General features: G+C 41.0%; 1 protein-coding gene and 1 pseudogene across 5 annotated transcripts in view; one reads left to right on the top strand and one right to left on the bottom strand.

The window, feature by feature from the left end:
• The window catches only part of Hycc1 (hyccin PI4KA lipid kinase complex subunit 1), a 109,932-nt gene that overhangs the window by 77,872 nt on the left and 8,727 nt on the right, over positions 1 to 23,333 (bottom strand). For 3 of the 4 annotated variants that reach the window (NM_001191969.1, XM_087658547.1, XM_087658546.1), the window contains exon 2: positions 8,757 to 8,835. In NM_001191969.1, coding sequence (NP_001178898.1) covers positions 8,757 to 8,807 — 51 coding nt within the window. In that variant the 5' untranslated portion in view covers positions 8,808 to 8,835. Of the gene's footprint in view, positions 1 to 8,756; positions 8,836 to 9,532; positions 9,893 to 23,333 lie in introns of those variants that run through there. The other variant, XM_087658545.1, reaches the window with a different exon arrangement.
• Positions 862 to 1,949, top strand: Ube2i-ps6 (ubiquitin-conjugating enzyme E2I, pseudogene 6; annotated as a pseudogene). The gene has a single exon (XR_015686300.1). The product of XR_015686300.1 is annotated as a ubiquitin-conjugating enzyme E2I, pseudogene 6 (transcript).

Here is a 23,333-nt window from a genome sequence, read left to right as displayed (position 1 = left end):
TCTGTGTTCAACCAGAGACTCTGCCTCTCATTAGTTAAGTGCAAAGCTATCAAAGAAGATACCTAGTCTCAACTGTGGACCTACACATGCACTCCCACATGTGCAAGTGTACCCACACACATGCAAACACCCAGGAACACATGCATGCAAGCCCACACATTTATAAACAAATGAAAAAACCTTCACCTTTAACTGCGTTTTAGATTAGAAACAAAATTGAACGACATGTAAAAACAGAGTTCTGTCTTCAAAGCATCAGGAGTGATGGATCTCCTTAGGTCTATGAGGATCTGATAATGTGTCTAACCTGTACACCACAGTCCAGCTGATCCAAATACCCCTGAGTTCCATGCTACTGTCAGTACTGAGTCTACACTGTGGATTGGGCAGAATACCTAGACTCCTCAGAACTTGAGAACTCGGAACTGTAGTACAACAAATTAAATCTGCCAGATATAATACAGACAGTCTTAGAGTTTTCCCCATGTGAACAGACACTGACCAAGGACAACATTTACTTGGGGCTGGCTTATAGGTTCAGAGGTTTAGTCCATTATCAAGGCGGGAGCATGGCAGCATCCAGGCAGGCATGGTGCAGGAGGAGCTGAGTTCCACATCTTCATCTGAAGGAAGCCAGGAACAGACTGAGCATCCTCAGACAGCTAGGAGGAGGGTCTCCAAGCCCACCCCACAGTGACACACCTACTCCAACAAGGCCACACCTCCAAATAGTGCCACTCCCTGGGTCCAACATACACAAAGCATCACACAGACCATCAACCATAGCCTGCTAGCACTACTTCTTCACACAGGGACCCTACACCCCAGAGAGAGGAATAGAAAGAGGGGGCCTCTGCCGCCGCGACGGTCCAGGCTGTAGTCGCCCAGGGACTTTGAATATGTCGGGGACTGCCCTCAACCGACTTGCGCAGGAGAGGAAAGCCTGGAGGTAGGACCATCCTTTTGGCTTTGTGGCTGTCCCAACAAAGAACCCTGATGGCACAATGAACCTGATGAACTGGGAGTGCGCTATCCCTGGAAAGAAGGAGACTCCGTGGGAAGGAGCCTTGTTCAAGCTATGGATGCTTTTCAAAGATGACTATCTGTCCTCACCACCAAAATGTAAATTTGAGCCACCACCGTTTCATCCAAACGTGTATCCTTCTGGCACAGTATGCCTGTCCATCCTGGAGGCAGACAGGGACTGGCGGCCAGCTATCATGATCAAACAGGTCTTATTAGGAATACAAGACCTTCTAAACGAACCAAATATTCAAGACCCAGCTCAAGCAGAGGCCTATACAATTTACTGCCAAAACAGAGTGGAATATGAGAAAAGGGTTCAAGCACAAGCGAAGAAGTTTGCCCCCTCATAAGCAGTGGCCCCGGGCTCCATGACGAGAAAGGGATTGGCTTGGCAAGAACTTGTTTACAACCTTTTGCAGATCTAAGTCACTCTGTACAGCTACTAGTAGCCTGGGAGGGTTAAGCGGGCGCCATTTTCCATTTCCGCCGCTGGCATATTCAGTCTTTTGTATTTTTGATTATTGAGTAAAACTTGCTTTTATTTTAATACTGATGTCAGTATTTCAACTGCTGTAAAATGATAAACTTTTGTACTTGGTAAGCCCCTAGGAGCTAGTTTCTTTGCGTCACGCTCGGATGCAGGCATGGTTCCCATCGTTCAGAGCTCTGGCCTCCAGCTGGCTGTATGACAGAACCACACTGTCCCTCCTTCCTTCCCTACCCTCATCTTTCTCAGAAACCTGGGCTGTTGCTTATGAGCCTCAGATCCAAAGTTGGCCAGCATCTGCATTCTGCACCACTTCCTTTGTGTTTATATGGCGTTTTGTCTGTGTTGCTGTTTAGAGTAAATCAACTGTCTATATAAAAAAAAAAAAAGAAAGAGGGACACTCTCAGTAGTAACTCATATAACTGTGGGTGAAAAAGTGGCAGAAAAAACTGAAGAGAAAATTTACCGTAACAAAAATAAAAAGGACCCTCTAAACCCTCTCTCATTAGCAGTGCTTGTCCCCCAAGTCACTGCTCACTCAGGTCCCTTCACTCATTCCCACAGCAGACACAGCACCACTAACACTCCTAACAGTCACGCTATGCACTCTCCACATGCCCCATAGCCCAGTATTTCCTGATCTAACATGGCTGTGGCTGGAACGCACAGCTTTAGGTGTGTGCAAGTATGCATAGAAAGTTAAGCTGCATGGCTTCTTACAGCAAGGCTATTTGATTCGTTCTTACTTTTCTTCCTCCCTGAGGGAAAGCTGTCCTTTCCCCTCTCCATCCCCATCACTGCACAAAAAGCCTCAGATGCAAACCTCTGCTGGGAGAGCACTGAGGGCAGAAGGAAATGAACTACCATTGTCTGTTCTCAGGAAGATTCTTTAAAAACAGGTCATATTTTGCCTGAAGACACATCAGTGACTAGGATTTCCTAATTTAATAAGAAAGTTTTGTTTACCAGCATGGTAAGTCAATGTGAACCATCTGGGAACCTCCACCATTCTCCAGAACAACAGCTCCAACAGCCGCCTCAACAAAAGCAGTTTCCATGCACTGCTCCATACAGCAGAGATTAGGGCATTCTTCAGTATTTCAAAGGCAAGTAACAAAAGACCTCCAGACAACATTCCATCTCTGTCATGTAATCAAGAGTAACCTAACGCTGGAAAAATTTATATAAAGGCATCAGACTTCTAATCTCATTAAAACAAGCTTAAAGACATGTATAAAGCACACTGTTTTGTCCCTAGAACAAATGAAGCACACTGTGCAGTCTATAGGAGCACATAGAGTGTTTTCTGTGGGTCAGCCAGAGGCTCCAGGGTTACTTATCCTTCCCCACACTCCCTCTTTCCCCTGTCCTCCTACCCCTCACCCTATTTCTCAACACTAAAGGCCTTTGAAATGTCCTAAGGAAACCTACCATAGAAGTCTCCTAAAATGTATCCATAGCCATATATAAAATGAGCTACCTTCTAATGGGGACAGTGACACCCCTAGAGAGCCACGGCTATCTAGTAAAAAGCCCAATACAGGCTATGCGCCATGCCCTTCTGAGCTGTTATTTAATAGGGTCACAAAGACAACACTCTCCAAATTCCAGGGTTATTTTTTTGTTTTCTTGGGTTTTTGTTGTTTTTTGGTGGTTTGTGTGTGTGGTTTTTTGTTTGTTTTTGTTTGTTGTTTGTTGTTGTCTTGTTTTGTTGCCATTGCTCTTGTTTACCCTCCAGAACTTAGGGTAAAACTCAACTGTTAAAGATACCACATATCTACGTAATAAGCTATGAAAAAGCCAAGCTTGTACATCCTGGATGTTTCTTTACTTCCTAGCTCTCAAGGTGCAGGAAGGCTTTATGCTCTGGGGGGGGAAAGTCATCAATAGTTTACTTGTGAACAATGAACCTGCAACAGTGACTGTACGAGCCAGAGAGACGGGATGTCAGCATGAAACAGCATTTGTCAGACATGACGGCTCAGTTGACATGTGAACTCACAGCATCTGAGACAGCACAAGATTTGCACAAGATCAGGCAGCCAAAGTCCTAGCAGGGAGAGGGAGGGGCCTGAGGCCCTGCCCCCATCTGAGGAGCTATTAGCTATTGATGGCTGCAGGGGTGTGAGAAAGTCAATTCTCTTCAGGCATGCTGATCCTGAGGCTGCCCATGCTCCAGTAGATGGTCCCACATCCATACACATACAGGCAGGGCTAAATGACCCAGTGGGTATTTAATTTTTAAAGGTAAAAACATGAAATTAGGACACAAAGTAAGAGAGAAGGATAGGAGAGGAACTGCAGGGGAGAGAACTGGGGAAGGATTTGATCAAAACACACATGCATATATAAATATTACTAAATAAAATATTTTTAAAAGAGAAAAAGAAATAGCCAGAGATAAAAGGACATCTTTTTCCTAAAATCTCAAACTCTGTTAAGCATAGAGTCCTGGAGCTTCTGTTAACAAATGAGAAAAAGAATGCCTTTAAAACCAGACACAGCTCAAAATGCCATCAGTATCTCACAGTCTGGATGAGGACAGTCACTGTCCTACAGAGGGAGAGAGTCTAACTACTGCGCTCATGGTGCGTTAGGCTGGGGACAGAGAGACTGTTCAGCATCAGGAACACGGGAGACCTGGCACGGTTCCTACTCTCAGCACCTACGTAAGGACTCACAGCTCTCTCTCTAGTCCCAAGGGTCACACCTCCTCTCCTGGATCTTGCAGGTACCAGACATGCACTCAGTACACAGACATGTATGCAGACAAAACACCCATATGCATATGGTAAATACATAACCATGAAAATAAACAAATGGTGCTTTGAAGAACTGATCTTAAAGGACTCCATGAACTCAAGAACTGTTGGCCTTTTCAATTATCAGATTTCTCATACTGTAGAACACAGAATGGAGATGAAAATTAAAAAAATTGAAATTATTCTTGGCACATTTTTAAAGAAAACAGACGCTTCCTACTAAAGTACCATTTGGCAGATGGCTTCAAAATGTAAGGAGTGGCATGGACTGGATGGAACAGAATTAATGAAGACAGGCGGATGGGTGAAGATCCAATAAACAGGCAAACTCCATCAACAGCTCCATACATGAAAATGGATTTTTAAGCACACATTGAGTATCAGAAAACTGAAAAACGTAGGAGCCTAGAATCTGTTCTATAATATATAGAGAGCTTTAAGAAAAATACAAAGCAATCTGAAACTTTTATGAATAAGTCATTGAAAATATTTAATATTCATGAGACCCTAGTTTATTTAGTCACGTTGTCAGTCTACCTAGAGACTACTCCCAACACCTTAGCTATTACAGAGACCGAGTATCTACCTAGAGACTACTACAATATGTTAGCTAGTACAGACACTGCTTTTCTACAAGCATGATATTTTATTTTAAACTTTTACATTTATTTTTTATTATTTAGTGTGTAGTCAGAGAACAATCAGTGGGAGTCATCAGTTCTCTCTGTGGATTCCAGGCTATAACTCAGGTCATCAAATTTGGTGGCAAGTACCTTTTCTCCTAACCTCACCCTACCCCAAGCTATCCAGTCCACTAGAAAATAATTTACAGGAGTTTATATGGCGTGTAAGTTTTTGGATTGAGCTTTACAGGAAGCAAACTCTATTGTCTCTGCTGAGTCTGACTGTGAAAGGAGGAGTTCAAACTGTGAGCAGGGACAGCACTGCAGCAACCCTGATGCTACTCATTGAGCTGCAATGGTTACTCAGTAAACTACCCCTGCCGCTGGGATCCAGTCAGCCCCGTGCTCACTCAGCCCACCCAGTCAACTACAATAATGGTGCACAGTTGTGCTACACAAACAAACAAACAAACAAACAAACAAACAAACAACAAACCCAAAAGGCCAATAATGGGATTTTCTTTAATGGTTTTTAAACAAAAAGTAAAAGAGGAAGAGTGGGAGCTGGAAAGACAGCCCAGAAATCAAGAGTTCTTGCTATTCTCTAGAGGACCAGAGTTTGAACCCCAGAATCCACATGTGAGTTCCAGGGCCCATCAGTGGCACAGTCACCTCCAAGGTATAAGAAGCTTTTTTTTGCATATATATATGTATATATAATGTATACAGAAATTAAAAATCAAAACAAATTTCCTTTCTTAAAATGTTTTACTAAGACACATAGTCTCGCATCACAAATAATTGGAAAAGGTGGTCTCATTCCAATGTCACTTAACATATTTGTTCCCAAGCATTCTTCTACCTAGAGTTACTTGGTTTACTGCTGATAATCTTGCTTTCATTATCAAACCAACAGCTGAGTGCAACACACATTAACATACTGGAGAACGCTCACCAAAGTAACCAAGGGGTGGGACAAGGGGTGGGACAAGGGGTGGGACAAGGGATGGGAAACCCCTTGAATTGGTAATAACATAAATCTGAGAGCATCCAAACATCGCAGCATCACAGAGACAAATCGATTGGAGTTTTGCTTGGTAAATTTAATTTGAACAGGGAGAAAGGAATTACCATTACTTTTTGTTTCGTGTGGCCTATGATTCTGTCACTCCCTCTCTCAATGGAAAAGTTTCCTTATCTTTATATTAAATTTTTTAAATGTCACAAAATGTTGTAAGCCATAGCAATGCATCTTAATGACAAAGCATGACTTAGAGGATACTTATGCTTTCATACTCTTGGTTGCTTTCAGAGCAACGGTATTTAGAAAGCAAGATTTGGTGCTTGTTACATTGCTGTGGGAGAGGGTGCCACTACGCACAGGTCCTCTAGGCACAGCACCAAGAAAAATGTACAAGTGCAGGACGTATCTGACGCACCTGAGAACCCACACTTCACACCCCGTCTTCCAACTCTGGTCTAACTCCACTCCCTGATTTCTTATCGACGACAATCTCCATTCCAGGTTTGCAATGCCTTTCTCAGACAGAGTGAAATCGAATCCCTGTATCCTTAATATATGTTTATTTACCCAATGGCACTAATCTGCCAACACAGCCTCTCCAGCTAGCTCTTGCACAAGTCCTCTTTGCATCTTCTTGCTAACCAGATAACTTTCCTCTCCCCTCAGACACCGGAACACACTATTGCCAATACTTCTGCCTGCCCTCTCTATCCTCGCTACTGCACTCCCTGGGTATCTGAACTTTATGGAAGGAATGGGAAAGAATTAGCAGATAGGCATTATCTTAGGGTTTCTATCTCCGTGATAAATACCATGACCCAAAGCAAGTTGGGGAGGAAAGTATTTATTTGGCTTACACTTCCAAATGGAGGCGGGAGCTGATGCAGAGGTTGTGGAAGCATGGCTTTCTCCACATGGCTTGCTTGGCCTGTTTTCTTATAGACCTCAAGACGTTCGGCCCAGAGATGGCACCACTCACAATAGGCTGGGCTCTCCCCAATCAATCACTAAAGAAGAAAATTCTCTATAGTCTGAACCACAAGCCAATGTTTTGTTTTGTTTTGGCTTTTGGTTTTTGAGACAGGGTTTCTCTATGTAACCCTGGGTATCCTGGAACCCACTGTGTAGACCAGGCTGGCTTTGAACTCACAGAGATCTGCCTGCCTCTGCCTTCTGAGTGCTGGGATTAAAGGCGTGGGCCACCAGGCCTGGCTCCACAGCTGATCTCATGAAGGCATTTTCTCAACCAAGCTTTCCTCCTCTCAGGTAACTACACTTGTGTCAAGGTGGCCTACACAGGGCTAACACAGGCACTATGATCTTAAACATTGGTCGTAATCATCCCCCTCCCCAATGGCCAATAGTTAACATACTTCTCTGCACACTTCCCTTTTAAGGAATCAGTAACTGGCTATGTTGGCTTTCCCACATTTGACAAAAAAAAATGGTACTCAATAGTTAAATCAGCAAAGTTCTATCAACTGGCCCTCACTCCAAAATCATGACAATGTATAGCAAAACATATAAATAAATACCTTTGAAGCCGAGAAGAGCTTAAAAACTCCTAAGGACCATTATAAAGCTAACGAGTGCGAAGCACATATAAAATTTAATCCAAATATTAGAATCTGCAAAAAGTGTCAAACAGTGTACTTTTCTGCACTCCACACTGCTTCATGGTGAATGAAGAAACCTTCGCACACTCAATTGGTGGCAATAGGTACTAACACAGTAACACAGCCTGTCCGCTGCTCATGAGGATTAGAATAAAGAATCAAGTAAAGCCAGCAGGTTAGCAGGACACATATGTGGCTTTTCTAATGATTGCTTAGCAACTGGCGTATAGGCACAACTCCTCTGAGTGACTACTACTGTACCCTTTCTGAGAATCCCTGCCTGAAACCACAGATCATCCAAACTCTGTCATCTGAACATGTATCGCCAATAAGAATGGCACACACCCCTCTTGCCTGGAGAGTCTAAATTACTGTCAAGGAGGAGAAGCCTTGGTTTCCATCACAGATGAAGGCTTCAGACCAAGATAGCAGGATCCTGAGTTCAGTTTCAAGTCCAGGCTAGACTGAAAACTAGTTATATATATTACACACAGACCTGCTTTGATATGAACCTATCAAAAATGGCTTCATTTAAATTTCACCTAAAATGCCTTTCCTCCAAATGCTATCCAAACCTTATCTTTTCCTTTGTTTGGTGACGTCACTGTTGTTGGGCAACGGTTTCCTTCCCCCAGCAAGCCAGGGAAACTGGTGATACTGTACTGTAAGTCTGTCCCCATGTCTGGGTTCCTGTCAGTGATTGAGGATGATGAAGTGCTCCTCGGGGAGAGGAGGAAAGGGTTGGCAGGTTTAAGGAATACAGTTTAGCTATCACAGAGAAGCATTCGTGAGACCACAAAGCCTAAGTCAGCTCTACTAGCACAGCTCCTATGCCAGCCTTCTAGAAGACCTCTTGGTGGAGATTAGGAAATACCTTGCTGCCTTCTTCTATCTGTCATGCGTTCCACTACTCCCCCATGTCTGACAACAGGTCACTGATGGCCACGGGGAGTGACATCAACATTCAAGGCCATGGTAATGTCACATGGAAGGAAGAGAATAAGCAGATGAATAAGCCCTTTGAGTGACTTGGGGGGAAAGGAACTGCTCTTCCACAAAAGATCACTGTGCAGAAATAGCTCCTACTACGATCCAGTCCAGCATTCTTTTCCCACAGATGATACGGTAGTCACATAAAATATAAAACACCACTAGAATTTCAACCCAGACAAAGTTTGTTTAGGATAAAATTTCTGTATTAGAAGAGTTGTTATTACCTTAAATTCTGACAGCCATTCTTCTACAACCCCTATCTCTGAGGTGAACATTTTTCCACATTTGTTCCAAACCTTCAACCTGAAAATGAACACAGAGTAGTGTGAGATATTTGAATTAATTTTATTTCAGCCTTAATACTTTATTCAGAGGTGCTCCTACAGCTAGTTACTCCTTACTTGGGAAATTAGCTGCAAACATAAATTATACATTCATTTAAAACCAATGTCCACAGGCAAACCTTAAGGCAAGATTCTAACAAAAGTATCAATATCATAAAATAATAAAAACTTGCCTCTACAATTTTCATTCAGCTTTCAGGAATGCCAGTTGTAAAACATTCAAACAATCTTTACTTTAAATTGTATAATTTAAAAAAGATCATCTTAAAGTTGTGAAAAATACTTGAAAAGATGTGTTAACTATGCATTCTATTACAAGGACTGTTTCTTGGATTAAATTTTATAGTGCAACTAAAAGCACTCATTATGGTGCCGGGCAATACTGTTCTCACTCAGTAATATAGAACACCACAAACTCACATAACCTGGGTCCCACTGTCTTTCAAAGTCTACAGACAAACCTAAATGAAAAACACATGTTCTTGCCAACACATATATTAATGCATGGTGACTTGAGTGATATATGGCTTATTTTTTAATAAAAACAAAGTCCATTATCAAGCCAAGATTATCAGAAAAACACACATTTGTACTGTGCCTTTTATTTTATAGAATTGTTTAGATAAACAAGGTTTGGAATTATGTTAAAATCTTACCCAACACTTGGGAGGCAGAGGCAGGTAGATCTCAAAGTTTGATGCCAGCCTGGTCTACAGAGTGAGTTCAGAACAGCCAGGGCTACACAGAGAAACCCTATCTCAAACAAACAAACAAACAAACAAAAAACCAAACAAATGAATTATTTATTCCTCAAAAGATATCACTAAAAGGCTCAGGCAATCTTATAGAGTAAAAGAAATTGTTGTCAGCTCAACTCATAATGTACATACACAACCAAAACTCTCAAGTCCAGAATATATAAAGATCAATTTAAGAAAAAGGCAGAAAACCCAGTAGGAAAACAAGACCCAGTTAAACAGACAGAAACTTAACAAATGACAAGGGAACATTCAACTTTGCTAGTCATCAAGGAAGTCAGTGATAGTGTGTGATCAAGCGTCACACATTCATTCTCACCCCCTTCTCCCCTCCCCCCACCAACATAACTAGAACGAAAGACTGATGATACCAGTGAGACAGTATGAATAAGATGTCTCCTATAAATCGCTGGCATTTGAATACTTGATCTCCAGTTTGTGTCTGTTTTGGGGGGGACTAAGGTGTGATTTGATGAGGGAAGATTCCTGCCATTTTAAGTTGACTCTCTATTCTTCTGGTTTATGGAGTGAGATGTGAACTCTCATCTATTGCTCCAGTGCCATGACTGCCTACTGCCATGTTTCCCACCATGACAGTGATACGACTCCTTTATGTCTGGAACCATAAACCACAAACGACCCTTCCCTCTATAAGCTTCTATAAGCAAAGGGGAAACCCTTTGCTGTTTATTTCTTTGAGGCAGTGTCTTGCTCTGTAGCTCAGACTGGATTTAAACTATTATGTAACACAGACTGACATCAAACTCTTAGCCATTCTCTTTCCTCAGTTTCCCAGGTGCTGAGATTACAGGTGTGCATGATAACACTCAGAACCCATAGCAGCTTTAAATTACAAAGTCAATCCAGTAGCTAGAGGATACTATGTAAGAAATAAGCAACCTGAAACACAGAAACAGAGTAGTATGGCAATGACCAATGAGGATGCTGGAGAGGAGAGTGCATCCCAGCTTTCGACTAGGCATACATGAAAACCATCAAGAGTAGGTGTGAAAGGTTCTCACCACACATACAAAACAAGTGATGCAAGCCTTGCTCTGTTCCATTTCATCACTTTACAATGTGGACATATATCAAAATGTTATGTTGGTCAACTCTGTAATACCAGCACTTGGGAGGCTGAGATAGGAAAATTCAAGGCCAGCCTGGGTTGCATAGCGAATTTAAAGTCTAGGCTACATAGGAAGACCTTTTCTCAAAAACAGGGAAAAAAAACAAGTGAGCAAAAGTCAGAAACATGGTATACATAATAAACATATACATCTTTTTTTTTTTGAGACAGGGTCTGGCCCAGACTGGCCTCAAAGTCCTAATCTAGCTGCCTCTACCCCCTGAGTACAACATACACAAACTTTATTTGTGAACTGCAGCTTAGTGAAGCTTTGAAGGAACCAATGTATACATGGTTAAAAATAAAAATCCTTTCAAGGTGATTATTTTTAACTTTTTGAAAATTTTTGAGATTTTCATTCTAACATTTCTTTTACTTTCTTTCCTCCAGACCCTCCCCTACATCCCTTCCCACTCTTCTTCAAATTCATGGACTCTTCTTTCATTAGTTCTTGCATGCATGCATAGACAGAGACAGAGACAGATAGATACAGAGATATAGATAGATTAGATATAGACATGGATATTGATAAAGAGATACACTCCTAAATATAGCATGCTTAGTCTGTATAATGTTACTTGTATGTACATTTTCAGGGTTCACCCTTTCACACTGGACAACCAATTGCTGTGCTCTTCCCTAAGAAAGATCATCTCTACAATTCTCAGCTTTCCTCTGCTGCCTCAGTAAGGTTGAGTGAGACCTGGGCGACTTTTCCCTGCCCACTTCGGCATGTCCTCTGGTGTCACTCTTGCTTGGATCATGTTGGGAAGTCAAGACTTATATGGATGCAGCTTCTGATATTATCAGGAGACACATCTCACAGCAAACTTCCTGATCCTCTTGCTCTTAAAATCTTTCTACCCCTTCTGCAAGTTCTGCAAGCCTTGGGTTGGGAGTGTTTTGTAGATGTATCCATTGGGACTAGGCTCCACAATCCTGCACACTGATTGGTGTGGTTTTCTGTAGTGATCTCCATGTCTGGCAAAGAGAAGTTTCCTTGAGGAGAGGTGAGGACTACACTTACTGTGAGTATAAAGATAAACACTTAAAAATTGTTGTTAGTGACTATGTAGTACATGGTGCCTACTGGCTCCATGAAAGGTAGTCCTCAGAAAGGAGGGATCTAGGTCAGCTCAGTTCAAGGGTCTCTGGGCCGTTTCTGAAGTACATGATGTCTTCAGCACAAGAACTTACATTCCGTCTCTGGGGAGCAGTCAAAGACAACAATAGGTTGTGTATTTTATGAGTGTCTTGGACAGCTCTGGCCAACAACTCACAGGAGTGTTTTTCATGGCTGGTATTTGTTAGGTGGTCTTTGACTCTTAGAGGGAGCACCATTAACCCGTGTAAGAAAAGTTCATTAAAATTATAGATGATACTAATATGCACAACTACATGTAATATGGATTTTTCCAGATGAATAGTTAATGATAGGTTTCTGCGTAGCTGTTTCAGACACCCTTATTGCTATTTTGCCCTCTTTTGTGTCACTTCACCTCCCTAAAGAGCATCCTTTGGGATCACTCTTATCCTCCTCCCACCTTCCTCCTTCCGTCCTCCTAAAGAAGGTTCCGGTTTTCCTCCAGTTAGGTTTTTTTTTTTTTTTTTTTTTTTTTTTGCTTCTTTGTCAACAATCAGGTGTTCATTGGCCTTATGTCTGGGTATGCAACTTGAATGAATTGATCAACATGTCTGTTTTAATGCTAATAACATATCGGTTTTAGTATATAGTTCTGTAATACAGTGTGAGATAGAAAACGGTGATGCCTCCAGAAGTCCTTTTATCCCTCAGGAAGGTTTAACTACCCTGGCTACCTAGCTGAAACTGTCCTTTCCATCTCTGTGAAGACTGTGCTGGGATTTGGATGGGACTGCATTAAAACTGCAGACTGTTTTTGACAGGATGCCCATTTTCACTCTATTAATCCTGCCAATCCAAGAATCATGAGCCATCTTTCCAGCTCCCTATGTCTTCAATTTCTTTCTTTAATGTCTTAAAAGTTTTTATTCTACAAGTCTTTCACTTGGTTGGTTAGTTATCCCACGATATTTTTTCAGGCTATTGTGAAAAGTATCTGACTTCTTTCTCAGTCTGTTTGTCATTTGCATATGAGAAGGCTAGTGACCTTTGTGTGTTAGTTTTGTATCCTGCTCCTTTGCTGAAAGTATTTATCAGCTGTAGAATTTTCCTGGTGGATTTCTTTTTAGGGGATTTTGTGTATAAAACCATATATTCAAATAGAGATACTTTGACTTCTCCTTTCCTATTTGTATCAAAGTGATCTTTTAAAATTTTTCATCATAATGGTGGTGCACACCTTTAATCCCAGCACTGGGGAGGCAAGGCAGATCTCTGAGTTTGAGGCCAGCCTGGTTTACAAAGCAAGTTCCAGGACAACCATGCTACACAGAAAAACTCTGTCTCAACAACAACAAAATTCATAAGAAAAAAGGAATATTAATACTAAAAAGGAGATCTGAATAATTAATATATTTTATAGAAAAGATTCTATAAGAACAGGCTAGATAAAGAACTGAAGAAGAAAAGTCATCAGTGTTGGCTGACTGACTGAAGCTCTTCCTTGTCTGTATCCCACATTCATAACATTATCTCATTGTTTTAAACAGGCCCAGCTCCAAGATGAGCCACAGTTACAATTAAAAGCATCACTAAAGACTATGTAGGGAAAAATGGAAAGTGACCACAGAATAAAACAACAACTTAGAGACTTTCTGTCTATCACCAGCAGCAAGAGACTTTCCATAGTCGCTACTCTATCCACCCTTGCATGCCTACTGAATATGGAACCTATTAACACCACAGCAAAGCCTTGATTATGTAACTGTTGGCTTCCTACAAACTGGTTATATCAAGAAGTATTCAAAATATACTCTTATATTTTTTAAATGCTTCATTCTTTTCAAAGGTGAAAGGAACAAAATTAAAATACAAATTCCCTGCTGGGTAACTAACTTCCTATTTTTCTCTAATATGTTCTGGAGCACAGTAGTTAAAATTATACTAGACAGTTCAGTAAGATTCTAAGTAGCATTTAACAAGTGTAGTCTATGAAATTAATTGCTATATATTCTAACATAATAAAACCTTCCCAAATATATCATTGTATTCCGTTCTCACACTCTGACTAAAATTCATCATTTAAAAGTGTTGTTTCCAAAGACATACAGCATTATAATTGTTTTTGTTAATCCCAAAGGTGTGAGGAAAAAGACCACCAACCAAATCATCGTGGCCAAATTAATTAAAGTAAGCTGTTTTTTAAACTTGTGTACACAGGCTGCCTCCCCCTCCCTTCAAGTCAGCATTGAACAAGAGCAAGACGTTCGTTCATACAAGGACCCGGGAACATCTAAATGGGGATTTGGGAGGTGGGGTTACAGGAGAAGTATAACCAAGTAGTCCTAACAACTTTTTGAAACAAAGGGAGGGTTGCAAGATGGTTATAACAACCTTTTAAACAGACACGGCTGCAGTTCCTGGACAGGCCGTACGGAATCATCTGTAGCTAAGGTTACAGGCGGGGCACAGCCAAGTCCTGAGAAGCAGAGATTTAATCTTAAACAGGAATGAACCTACTTTCTTTTTACTGTAAGATAGCGTTCAAGCCTAGGATGGAAGCAGGCTGGTTCATTGGTTTTATCATCAGTCAACTGAAGAATACAAAAAACTTGAACTATGAAGCTAATATTTTCTTCATTACTACTCTATATATACTATATAATTTTATACAACCCCCTTCATCATGAGGTACTCATTACAAAGTGAAACAAAATGTTTATGTATATATGTATGTATGTATGTATGTATGTATGTGTATATATATTCATCTTATGATTTTGACAATCGAGTTTCTATTCACGGGCAGTGATACATCATGACTTTTTAAGTTTATTCATTTACTGGGGTGTGGGTACATGTGAAGGTGAATGGACACCTGCAGGAGTCGGTTCTCTCCATCAACCTTGTGGGTTGCAGGGATTAAGCTACAGGTGTCAGGCTTGGAAGCAAACACCTTACCCACTGAGCCACCTCACCAGCCCCATGCCATTAAAGTTTAAACTTCTTCCCTGTTCAAAGGACCCATTGTGACAGCTAATTAAGTGCTGTCAGAATGTTCTCACAGTTACAAGGTGAAATTCAGGAAAACAAAGCAGAGGTAACTGTTCAAATTATGTCACAGAACAAAACTGACTCCATCTCTGGATTTTACAGCTAAGAGTCTGAATAAAATGTATAAAGAAGCAGAGGATGCAGTGGGGCTGGCTGCCCATAAAGGAACTGCTCAACACCTAAGGAACAGCAGAAGGAGACTGTGGGACTCCAAGCATCCATTGTGTAAGCCTGGTTTCCCTATAAGTCACAAATTACCTATCTGGTTACTGAAATTTGAGCGTTTTTTTTTTTTTTATAACTCAAGGAAGTATGTTTGAATCAAACATCATTTGCCTAATCCAAGGACAAATAAGAACTTGTTGGAAAGTCAGCGTGCTATGGCAACCAGCCCTAAGGGTGCTGTGGGAAGACAGGACAATAGAAGGAGATATGGCGAGCCTGCCTCTCATTTCCATCTCCTATTCTTTTCAAATCCTCCAGGACTTCAGAAAAATACCTTGTCCAGGAAGAGAATATCTGATATGAAGTCTAAATGAGAAGTAAGAAGTATTTATCAACAACCATGCTTATATCTGAACTAGTCCTATAGCTGCTTTGACCAAACCAACACAGCGAGCGTGCTAAGCACGCCACCAAAAGACTGCACTTATGGTTCCTCCTCCTGCAACTCAGACCGCACAGTTAATGAAGCCCAAACCACCAGGAAGGTTGTGTGGGAAAGAACTGGAGCCCTACAGAGCTGCAGTCATGAGACTCCTGCCAATCTTAGATGCCCTTGCCATGTGAAGCCTACACACAGAAGTCCTGCTGGGCTAAGCCACTGAACTGGATGGTGGTTTGACAGGGACCAACAGATCCACAAAACACTATCCCCTCTCTGTGTCTCTACCCTCACAGCTCCCGACCCCCATTCCTCTCTTTTGTCTTCTGTCTCACTATGCAGCTCAGGCTGGCTGGCCTCAAATTGGCAAACCTTCTGTCCCTGCCTCCCAAATGCTGAGATCACAGGTGTCTGACATCACACCTAGCTAAAACACTTAGAACACACCATCCCTGTACAGGAGCCCCCCAACAGACTTTTAAAAGGTCAGGGTTCATAGAGTAATTAAAAATCATGATTACTATGGTTTTCAGTATAAAATGGGCATTAGAAGGCTAGAGATGACTCAGCAGTTAAGAGCACTTGCTTTCCAGAGGACCCTAAGTTCAGTTCCCAGCACCCATGTGAGAGGGCTTACAATTGCCTGTAACTCCAGCTCCCAGGGCACTAACACCATCTACTACCCTCCACAGGTACCCAGGCGTCCGTCCGTCCATCCGTCTGTCTGTCTGTCTGTCTGTCTCTCTCTCTCTCTCTCTCTCACACACACACACACACACACACACACACGCGCGCGCGCGCGCACATGCGCACGCAGCAGAGAGACAGAGACAGAGAATAATAATAATGATGATGATAATAATAATAATAATATTTAAATGGTAATTTGGAGGAAAAGTTCACAAGGTTCCCCTACAATACAGTGATAGATTTATCATCTGTCTAGGATTGACTAAGTATAACTAATAAAAAACAGGTAATAGGGGTTGGGGATTTAGCTCAGTGGTAGAGCGCTTGCCTAGGAAGCGCAAGGCCCTGGGTTCGGTCCCCAGCTCCGGAAAAAAAAAACAATAAAAAAAAAACAGGTAATAAAAGATGTTCTTAGTGTCTTCATATTCTTAGTGTATCATTAGAATGAGCTACATAAAATGTATAATGCAAAAATTCATTACATTGTCTAGACATTGTTAATTTTTAACATCTTAATGTTTCAGTAAAAGACATATGTGAAAGACTATAAAATCCATATCTCAACCCATACTATCTTAAAAGATGAATATACAGATAGTTCTCACATGTTAATACTTTCCCAAGGGGTAATTAATTTTGATGACAGAACCCAGTGCACAATTTTACATAATATCTTTAAATTAAAAGTATGAATTTTGAGACTTAAAAAAGATAATCTCAACAGATTTGGAAACTATATAATAAAACTACCACAAAAAAAAAATATGGTTTTCTGCCACCAGGAAACATCAACCTCACAGTATGAAGCAGATGCTTGGGGTGTTAATGTTGAGACAGAGTTCCACGTAGTCCAAGCTGCTGGCAAACTTCCCATATAGCTGGGAATGAACCTCCTGTCTCCACCTCTCAAGTGCTAAGACTGCAAGTATGCACCATCATGCCAGGATTCTTTTAGTTCTGTACAGACCCAGAACTCTGTACATGCTGTGCAGACACTCTAGCATCTAAGCTATGCTCCCAGCCCTAGAATGCTTTTTAGAACAAATGCTAAACCCCTGAGGCATAAGCTATTCTCATAGTAACAAGAAGTGCTCATTTCAACATCTGTGTGACTCTTAAAAGAATTGGTCAAGAAATGGAAGTAGTTCCAGAAAGGCTGCTTGGGCGCTCTCTCAGAGAGAATGCCTGCAGGGAATCTGACGGACACACAAGGAACAGAAGTGCGGAACAGTCCTCTTGAGGAAACTGGACTGACATAAAAGTTAGAGGGCAGACCCGCTCGTCTGCTGTCAGTCCTTGTTATTTTGCTGTGTTATTTGCTCACTGGCTTCCTAACTAAAGTGCGATTCTTCTACATCAAACCTATGTGTCTCAATTTCCTAATTCTGAAACTCTAATTTCCTTATATTCAGCCTGAATCCAGCTCCTTGCTATCACAGAGACTAGCTCCCTGGAACAGATGTTTAACTATGATCCAAAAGTTGAGATCAAGGTAAAGACTTGAGTAGATAAAAGTTTGTTTAGAAGAGTCCTTTAAAGTATAGAAATGGTAAACATATCTAGTATTTGTGTAAATATAATAACGAAAAAATCTAACAAGATACAATACTTCTATCAAGGAAACCTAAAATTTTATTAACTTTCCTTAGCAACCAATGTTTCACAGAAAGAGTTCACATTAGGCTTGGAATTGGTAAAACCTCGAAGTCTTCAAAAAAGCAAAACAAAGAGCAGCCAAACAGCTCACTATTTTCTTGTACTTACCTAGTCATATTTTTAACATTTAAGTTACAAGATAGCCTTGACATTGGCTCACACATAATAGGTATGCAAATACTTATTTCATGGATGAATACTTATATAAACATATATTGTTTTTACTAGTTTGGGGCATGGATTCTGGTTTCAGGCTAGCCTCCAACTCTGGTCTTCTGCCTCTGCCTCCCAAGTGGTGGGATTATGGACTCAAGCAACTTTATCTGGTTTATGTTGTGCTGGGGAACAAGCCCAGGGCTTCATGCATGCTCAGAACACACTCTTCCAAATGAACCATATTCCCAGCCCCATTCTCAGTTTTAATAGTACATTTACTTCATTAATTAACCATCCCAAGATAGGTGACATCATTGCATGCAATAAAAAGTCATCCTAGAAAAAGAAAGTGTCTACACACACACACACACACACACACACACACACACACACACACCTACACCTGCAATATATGTATATGACAGTCAGAAAACAACTTGGTAGAGTCGGTTCTCTCCTTCCACTATGGGGGTTCAGGAGATCTAACTGAGGTCATTAGGCTTAATGGTTTTTTATCCTACTGAGCCCTATTACCAGCTACCAGCACAGGAATTTCATGCTAAAGAAAAAGTAGGGATCATAATTGGAGACACATCAAGTCATCCAACAATAAGTGTTAGTGTAATGCCAGCAAATGATTTATCCAAACTGGGTGTAATCTGAGAATAGGAAGTGTCAAACTAAGTAAGTGTTCATGTCAAAAATCTGTGTCTCAGTATAGTAATATAGAAATGGTATAGGGTTTATGCTGATGATAGATCCAGATAAGACAATGAAATAGAAATCTCTGAATGAGGAAATAGGAACAATGTCAAGGGGGAAAGCATTAACTGTGAGGACTGATTACAGAAGATGACATTGATTACAGTGATGGCCTGAGAGCATACACTAGAACAATGTCATTGGGATGGAGTCAGTGGAAGCCAGGTTCTCACTGAGCTCTAATGGAGGGAAAATTTAAAGAAAGTAAGTTGGAAACACATTTACAACTATGAAAGTTTATTAGCTACTTTTCTGTTGCTGTGATAAAACACTATAACCAAGACAACTTATAAAAGGAAAGGTTTGTTTTGGTCTTATGGTTACAGAGAAATGGCAGTCCATCACTATCATGGCAGGGAACATGGCAGCAGAATCACAAACAGGAAGCAGAGACACTGGGAATCAATTCAGTCTTTTGAAATTCAACAAGGCCCCACCTCCTAATCCTTCCCAAACAGTTCCAACAACAAGGGACCAAGTATTTGATCATATGAACCTATATGGGAACCATTCTCATTCAAACCACCACAGACGGTAAGAAGAAGGTACTGTTTTTGTAGTAAAATGTTCCCATTTAACTTTCTCATCAACAAACTAATAAACAACGAGGTTCATAACTTCTCGGCCCCATTAGGTCCTATGTACCCAGCATGTAATGATTATATATGAATCAACATTTACTTAAGGAAAACCCTATTTTATAAAAATGGCTAACACCATTAAGTGGCCTCATACATTTTTTTTTTGTTATTGGCTCTAAGCAGAGAAAATTACTTTAAATTTAAAAGGACTTCTTAGTTTTGTTTTTTTTTAAACTATCCCACAGCTTGAAGTACTGCTTAAGTTTTAAGTTCTACTCTCCAGTAAAGAACTTCCTTCCTTTTTTTCTTTCCTTTTTTGTTCTTGACAGAAGACTTCTTATCTGATTAAGTAGCTGCCTTCCCATTTGCTAATCGAATAGACTATTAAATATTTGGAGAAAAATGTTTTACTTTTCTTTTTAAATATTTATTTCTGTATATGTTGGAAAGGTTGCTCTCAGAGTGAGAAAAGGGCATCAGGTTCCCCGAATTGGACTTATAGGTGGCTGTAATGAATGTGCACGCTGGCAACCAAATTAAGGTCTCTGGAAGAGCAGCACTCATTCTCAACTGCTGGCCATTTCTCTGGGCCTTGCTCTTCATTTTTGAAGGACCTAGAACATTCATCTAAAAGCACACATCTCCACAAAAGTACATACCAAAAATTCTAGTACCAGAGTGAATTATTCGTCATTTTACTTTATTATGTATTTAATTTCAGCTTTTTTAAAGACAGGGTCTCATGTAGCCCAGGCTAGCCTGGAGCTCATGGTGATTCTGTTGCCTCAGCCTTCCAAGGGCTGGTATTACAGGACTACAAGTGAGCATCACCATGCCCAATTCATAATTTTATTATTTTAGTAATATTTTACTTCTAGTTGTTGTTGCTTTGGTGGGTAGATGAGACAGGGTCTCACTATGTAGCCTCAACTGACCTGGAACTTGCTATAGTGGGCCAGGCTGGCATCAAACTCAGAGATCCACCTGCCTCCACATCTTGAAAGTGTGCCCCCCCACCCCCATTAAGCTAATGTAATATGTCTTCAAATACAAATTATGTAATCATTTTGGGTATGAGATATAGCTCAGTTAGGAGACTGCTTGCTTGATGTGCACAAGCCCTGGTTCTGTCTCCAACAGCACAATAAAATAAAAACATAAATAAAAAATATAAAATTATGCAACAATTTTAGAGCTTAAAATTATGTTAGTAATTATAGAAAACTAGGTTCAGATATTAATAGCACAAATGCATACAGTATCTAATAAATATCTGCTGAATGAAGGAGTAGATCCCACCCAGCACAGGGACGCTTGTCAAATCTGCCATCTGCTTCCCATCTCCACAGCAACAGAGAGCCTGCACTGCACTGTCTGCACAGCTGCTCATGCAGCACTCCTGTTCTGGACTCCTCCCTGTGCAGTGCACCATACACTTGCTGCCATGTTGATCTTGCTGAAGCGTCATGCTATCTCAGATGCGACCACCATATCTCCGGCCCTCCACATCAAACTCACCCCACGAAACAGGCATCGTCTGTCTACTTCTCTTTACTCCCCTCATCCACTGTGGCCTCTGTGTGACACTTCTCTCTGCTCTGCCTCCCTTTTGCTTGTCAGCTTTTTACAGTCTGTCCAGAAAGAACTCAGGGTTCATGCTGATGAGGTGTGTGTGTGTGCAAGGGAAAATGTTAGGGCAGTGTCATGGCACTGAATCTGTGGGCCTCCAATGCCTCACTCAAAGGCAACAGAGACTGATTGACATGTGTAACCACTTAGAAGATCTCTTATTAGAAATAAAATTATGTACTTCATTAAATATAAGAAACCATAAATAACATTTTCGAGTATACTTTAGGTAGACATCTACAAGAGCAATTATTGGAGGAATTAAGATTTTTTTCTAAAATATCTATATCAGCTGTCATAAAATAGAATTGTTGTACATGTTGGGTACTCAAGTACTGACTCAGTCAAACGCACCTCACCCAGCTCTAATGATGAAGACACAGAAATCTTAAAGGCTGCTGACAGGAGGCTAAAAATGAGGTTGCTGAACAAAGTGGGCTACAAACATTACCTGAAGAGCACTGGCTGCCATGACTGTTGTGTTGATGCACAGTCGTTAGGAATGCTTTTCACATACTGACTAGACCAGAGCCTCAGGCTGACACTTCAGTCATTCAACCCCTGTCCAGTTCATACAATCTATGCAGACTACAGGGTGGCAGCACCAGAGTAGAAACAAAGAAAGAGGCTATGAATAGGCAAAAACAGACAGCCAGGGGGGATTCTCTTAAGGAGGGATGTAATATTTTTATACTTGCAAAAAGTCAATATTACTATATATTGAAATTGCAACATAATAATTCAACAAGTCCTTGATTGCTTATAGAGTACAACGCAAGGATTTCCATTACTTTGCCCTATTGGCAAAAAGACCCTAAGGTCTGCTTTCTGTGGCTAAGGCAGGTGGCTAAGGAAGGGAGGGCAGTACATGAGGAAAGACATCAATCGATGGGGTACTGGCCATTTTGTGGTGGGCTGATTACAAGTGCTTAGCAGCAGTTATCAAATGTTGATCTGTGTGTATGAGCGTGCGTGTGTCCGTGTGTCTGGCATGCTAGTATACACCTGTAATCCCAGCACTTGACAAGAGGACACTATTTAAAACACAAAAAACTGTTGGCCTTCACCAATGCCTTTAAAAAAGCTTATTGAAAACTCTAGGCAGTTATACTTACTTTTATATTAATGTTTATGATATTTAATTTTAAAAGCATATTTTAAGATCTTAAGTGCTCATTTAAAGATAAAATGTTACGCCTGTCCCATGTCAATATAAAACAAAAACCCTACTGAGATGGGCAGCACTGCCTCACATATCTACAAACTTCTTTAATGCTTTGGCTGAACAGTTGGATCCTCATAGACACTTCTGATTGCTGTGGAGTCCTAGTGGCTTCCGATTCTCTATAAAATTCAGGCTGGCCTTAAACTCACGGCAAAGCCCTTGCCTCAGCCTCCTGAGTGCTGAGTGTTCAGGCATAAGCAATATGCCCAGCTCGGCTTGATTTATTTCTCTCTCAGTTGCTGCCTCTACATAGCCCAGGCTAAAACGAAAATTAACAGTTTTCCTGCCTCAGTATCCCTACTGACACGATTATTTTGTTTTCACTAGGAAGGGAGGGAGGAAGGGAGGGAGGGAGGGAGAGAGGGAGAGAGGGAGAGAGGGAGGGAGGGAGGCCAGGGGGTAGAGAGACCTAGCCAAGTGAAGAACAAGAGAGGACCACAGAAAGGACATGGTAGAGAACTGGAGGGAAGGTCTTCAGCTAAGACTCAGACCTGCCACTTACCTGCATCTGATTTGGGGGAAAGCCCTGGTTTCAGTATTTTCTTCAGTTGTAACAAAAGAAAGGAAAGGGCCTATGGAAGCTGCACCATTAGTTAGGAGCACGTTGCTTCTATGAGCTTAGATACAGGATCAATTCTAGCATCAGAAAATAAACACTACAATGCATCACTGCTTACCAGGGTGCTCACATATCAACAGTAAGGATGCTCCATAGACGCACAGGCTGTGACAAGTTTATGTCAACATCAAGTAAGAAGTCTTACTTTCTCACCTGTCAGAGTTGTTGCTTTTTCTTTGTTGAATGACAAACAAAAGTGCTCCCTTGGGGACCAAGACTTTTATTCCATTCTGTAGTAAATCACATTTACTTTCTGAAGCCTCACATGATGAAAGAACTCTTTTGTACATATTCAAAACTAGGTTTTCAGCAAGGAATCTGTAAAATCTGACTAAACACAGCACTATTTGATATAACTTAATTTAAAGAAATGGTAAAAAAAAATTTACACAGCTTTACATAGCGTATAGCTAAAGCATGAATGAAAAACTGATACATGGCTGTGGTAACTTAGTATGCTTGGTGACCAGGGGGCACCAAAATCATCAAGGAAATGGACGTGAACCAAAAGAC

Source organism: Rattus norvegicus, chromosome 4 (assembly GCF_021556685.1).
Source record: "Rattus norvegicus strain SHRSP/BbbUtx chromosome 4, alternate assembly SHRSP_T2T, whole genome shotgun sequence".
In the NCBI taxonomy this organism is placed as follows: domain Eukaryota; kingdom Metazoa; phylum Chordata; class Mammalia; order Rodentia; family Muridae; genus Rattus; species Rattus norvegicus.
This window is presented reverse-complemented; position numbering and strand designations above follow the sequence as displayed.